This window comes from Geospiza fortis, unplaced genomic scaffold (assembly GCF_000277835.1).
Source record: "Geospiza fortis unplaced genomic scaffold, GeoFor_1.0 scaffold57, whole genome shotgun sequence".
Taxonomy (NCBI): domain Eukaryota; kingdom Metazoa; phylum Chordata; class Aves; order Passeriformes; family Thraupidae; genus Geospiza; species Geospiza fortis.
In genome coordinates this window covers 225,827-230,254 of record NW_005054561.1, presented here as the reverse complement: position 1 = coordinate 230,254, position 4,428 = coordinate 225,827, and the positions used below count along the sequence as shown (strand labels likewise).

General features: G+C 59.3%; 1 protein-coding gene across 1 annotated transcript in view; it reads left to right on the top strand.

Annotated features, from left to right (window-relative positions):
- Nucleotides 1-4,428, top strand: part of NECAB3 (N-terminal EF-hand calcium binding protein 3) — a 31,879-nt gene that overhangs the window by 24,138 nt on the left and 3,313 nt on the right. The window contains exons 6-9 of the mRNA XM_014310657.2: nucleotides 2,486-2,622; nucleotides 3,212-3,333; nucleotides 3,734-3,813; nucleotides 4,287-4,340. Coding sequence (XP_014166132.1) covers nucleotides 2,486-2,622; nucleotides 3,212-3,333; nucleotides 3,734-3,813; nucleotides 4,287-4,340 — 393 coding nt within the window. The remainder of the gene's footprint in view (nucleotides 1-2,485; nucleotides 2,623-3,211; nucleotides 3,334-3,733; nucleotides 3,814-4,286; nucleotides 4,341-4,428) is intronic.

Here is a 4,428-nt window from a genome sequence, read left to right as displayed (position 1 = left end):
GGCTGCCCCAGCCTCCACGGCCAGCCCGGTGACCCTGCCGTGGGCACAGAGCGACAGGAAGCCGGTGTTGGCCAGGTGCAGCGCGGGCACCCCCAGGCCCTCGAACAGCACCTCGGCCGCCTTGGCCCTGTGGGTGCCGGGGCAGGACGGGGACTCAGCCAGCAGCACCGGGTGCTCCTCTGGGGACACCTTGAGGCAGCAGCGGTACAGGTGCTCCCACAGGGTTTTCATGCCGTCCCAGTCCTCAACCAGGCCGTACTTGAGCGGGCAGCGCCGCGGGCCCGCGGCCAAGCACTGCGGGCTCTCCGTGCCAGGGCAGGGCTGCCAGGGGGTGCCCAGGCTGCAGGGCAGCAGTGTCCTCAGCACGCACTGGGGCCGCTCCTGGCCCGCAAAGCCGCCCCGGGTGAAGCGGCTGCCGCTGTCGATGACCACCGCAGGCTTCAGCATGGCTGGGGCTCCACAGGGATAACAGGCACAGAGGAACAGCCTGCAGTGGGACAGGACGGGTCTGGTGAGGGCAAACCAGGCTCAGGTGCCTGCTCTGCCCCTCTGGAGGACAGCAGTGTCTGCTCTAGAAGTGGCTGGGTATGGCCCTCCTGGCTCCCCGTCTCGCTGAGCATCCCTCCTTGTCTCCATCCCCTGAGGTTTTCTGACAGTGCAAGGATAGAACCTGAGGTGGTGTTAAGGAAGCAAGGGAACACTGGACAGGAAGGTTGAGTGGTTGGACCAAATCCTGAGCTGTATCTGAAGGAGAGGGACCAGAAGGTCAAAGGAGGTGACTCTGCTCATCTACTCTGCTCTTGTGAGACCCCATTTGGAATATTGTGCACAGCTCTGGTGTGCACAGCTCTGGTGTACACAGCATAAGAAGGACATGGGACTGTTGGAGCAATTCCAGAGGAGGTCACGGAGTTGCTGAGGGCACTGGAGCACTTCCCCACTGGAGACAGGCTGAGAGAGCTGGGGCTGTTGAGGCTGGAGAAGGGGAGGTTGTGTGGAGACCTCCCAGCACCTTCCCAGGGTGTGAAGGGGCTACAGGGAAGGGGAGAGGACTCTTTGCCAGAACTGTGGTGACAGGACAAGGGGGAATGGCATCAAACTGAAAGAGGGAAAATTTTTGTTGGATATTAAATGCAAGAAGCTCTTTACTGTGAGGGTGCTGAGGCTCTGGCACAGGGTGCCCAGAGCAGCTGGGGCTGCCCCCGGATCCCTGGCAGTGCCCAAGGCCAGGCTGGACAGGGCTTGGAGCAGCCTGGGACAGTGGAAGGTGTCCCTGCCATTGCAGGGGGGGATTGGAACTGGATGATCTCTGAGGTCCATTCCAATCCCTTAACATCCACAGATTCTGTAAATGCTGCTGCCAGCAGAGCCCATAGCACATGGAGCTGAGAGGAGCTGTGATCCCAGCTGGCAGAGAAGGGCAGGAGTTTGGGGTGCCTCTGTGTGTGTCCAGGCCCCTCCCTGGCTCTCTGTGCCTCCCAGACCTGCTCCTGTGGCATGCTGTGCCTCTTGACCCGTTCTTTGGGCACTCTCCAGGCCAGGTCACCCTTTAGAGGACACAGTCTCAAGCTACAGCAGGGAAGGGATAGGTTGGATATTAGGAAAAAGTTTTTCACCAAAAGAATAATAAATACTGGAATGCTCTTCCCAGGGAGGTGGTGGAATCACCATCTCTGGATGTGTTTAAAAAAAGACTGGACATGGCACTTGGTGCTATAGTCTAGGTGAGGTGTTAGGGCATGGGTTGGACTTGATGATCTTAGAGGTCTCTTCCAACCTCATTAATCTGTGATTCTGTGATTCTGTGGTTCTGTGATTCTGTGATTCTGTGATTTGTTCTCCCCAAAGCTTCTCACACACCCCTCTGGATGCACTTTTACACCCCCAGTGTAAGCACCCATCAGAAGTTCATCAGGGAGTGTCTCATGGGAGCAGACAGGCTGGCACTGTTTCCCTGGGCACAGAGGGCACAAAGCCAGCCCTGCCTGGGCCTGCCACTGCTGGGGGGTCCCTGGAGGAGCTGCCAGCACCCAGGGGCCACCACAGGCTCCCAGCCTTGTCCCCAGCCCTGCAGTGAGCAGAGCAGTGTGTGAGCAGGGGGCACAGGGGATGCTGTGCCAGCCCTGGGACCCTTCCTGGGGCTGGGGGCTGTCCCTGGCAGTGACCCTGACCTTGTGGCTTGTGTCCATCTGCCCTCCTGGAGCTGGCAGTGCTGGTCAGGGCTGGCAGGGCTGGGCTGTGGGGGCTGGGCAGGAGTGCCCATGGAACCATGGCTGCATGCCCTGCTGTGATCTCACAGCAATGCACCCCGGGGGTTCTTCTGCCCCACAGGCTCACTTCTACCCCCAAGTGTCACTTGTGGTGATAATTAAAATTTGATTGAAACCCACCCTGTTTGGTTTATTTAAGGGACAGCCCCTTCCAGGTGTGGCTCTGCTGCCCCTGCACAGAGGCAGGTCTGACAGATCCTGTCCCCTCTCCCCAGAGGTACGAGACAGCCTCCAAGATGGAGCAGTTCCTGACGCGGTTCCTGCTGCGGGAAACCATGCACCAGCTGCAGTCCCTGCAGGCGTCCCTCGAGTGCGCCGTGGACACCGTGGAGGAGCAGGCGGGGCGGGAGAGGTACCGGGATGGGATGGGATGGGATGGGATGGGATGGATGGGATGGGATGGGATGGATGGGATGGGATGGATGGGATGGGATAGGATGGGATGGGAGGAGCAGATGGGACAGCAGAGGTAACAGGGTGGGACAGGAGAGGTACCAGGATGGAATGGGAGAGGTACTAGGGCAGGACAGGAGAAGAAAGGTACCAGGGTGGGATGGGAAAAGTACTGGGATGGGATGGGAGTGGTACTGGGTAGGAACACAAGAGGTACTGGGATGGGATGGGATGGGATGGGATGGGATGGGATGGGAGACGTACTGGTGTAGGACACAAAAGGTACTGGGGTGGATGGGAGAGGTGGGACAGGGTGGAACAGGAGAGGTACTGGGGAGGGACGAGGGAGGTACCAGGGTAGGAGAGGTACTGAGGTAGGATGGGAGAGGTACCGGGGTGGGACAGGAGCGGTACGGGGTGGAACATGCCCAGCCCCTGTCCCCAGCCCTGCTCCTCACAGCCAGGAGCCCTTTCCCAGCCCAGTGCTGAGCTGACACCTCTAGGAATGACTTCAGCCCCTCCTTTTGCATTTTTTGTTTTAATTCCAGAAAGGAGATCAAGAAGTCGGAGACTTCGGTTGGCCTGAGGTCGGGGAGGCGCTGTGGGCGCAGGGGACAGAAGAACGTCTGTCTGTCCCCAACAGACCCCTACTCTGGGATGCTGACAACAGGTACCTGCTGTTCCTCAGGTTCTTTGTGTCCTGCTGCAGCCTGGAGGGGGTGTGGGACCAGCACAGACTCAGTAAGGTGGGAAAAGATCTCCAAGAATGAGTCCAACCGTTCCCCCAGCTCTGCCAAGGCCACCTCTAACCCATGTCCCCAAGTGCCACATCTCCAGCAGCACTGGGCAGTGAGGGCTCCTCCAGGATGGAACCTGGAGCATCTCACCCAGGTGCCAGCTGGAGCTCCTGGGGGATGTTGTGTCTCTTGGGCAGTAGAAAAAAAAAAATAAGTTTTTTGGATTAAATGAGAGGTTTAGAAGATTTTGTGGGGTTTGGGTCTTGAGCAAGCTTTGGCTGTGACAAAGCTGAGCTTTTATTGGGTGACACCTCTGTGCCCTTTGCCCTGCAGGTGTTTGTGTCGAGGACAACAGCCAGTGGATGGCTCAGATCAACAGGCTCCAGCAGCTCATCGAGAAGCTGGAGTGCAAGGTGTGTGCCCAGGGGGTGCTGGGGCTGCCCCACACCTGGGCACAGCCACGGCAGGGCTGGGACCCCCCTCCCATCCGTGCCAGCACCCCCTCTTCAGCCCTGGCATGGGCACAGAGCTGCCCCGGCCCCAGCCCTGCATGCCCTTCCCCCCAGCCCTGCTGACCCTGTCCTGGCTTCCCCGGGGGGCTGAGGAGTCCCCCAGGCCCCAGGGACCCCACAGGTGTGCAGGGCACAGCCCTGCCCTGCCCAGGTGCCACAGGGAGTGTCCCTGGGGCGGTCCCCAGCTGTCCCTGGGCTGGTGCCACTCCTGCTGCAGAGCTCTCCTGGTGACTCTGGTCTATCCCAGTAACTCTGGTTTATCCCAGTTTATCCCAGTAACTCTGGTTTATCCCAGTAACTCTGGTTTATCCCAGTTTTTCCCGGTAACTCTGGTTTTTCCCGGTAAATCTTGTTTTTCCCCGGTGCTAACACAGAGCCCACGCCTGGAGCCGCTGAAGGAGGAAGTCATGTGCAAGGGACAGGATGCAGTAAGTCCCTGTCCCTGTCCCTGTCCCTGTCCCTTTCCCTGTCCCTGTCCCTGTCCCTGTCCCTGTCCCTGTCCCTGTCCCTGTCCCT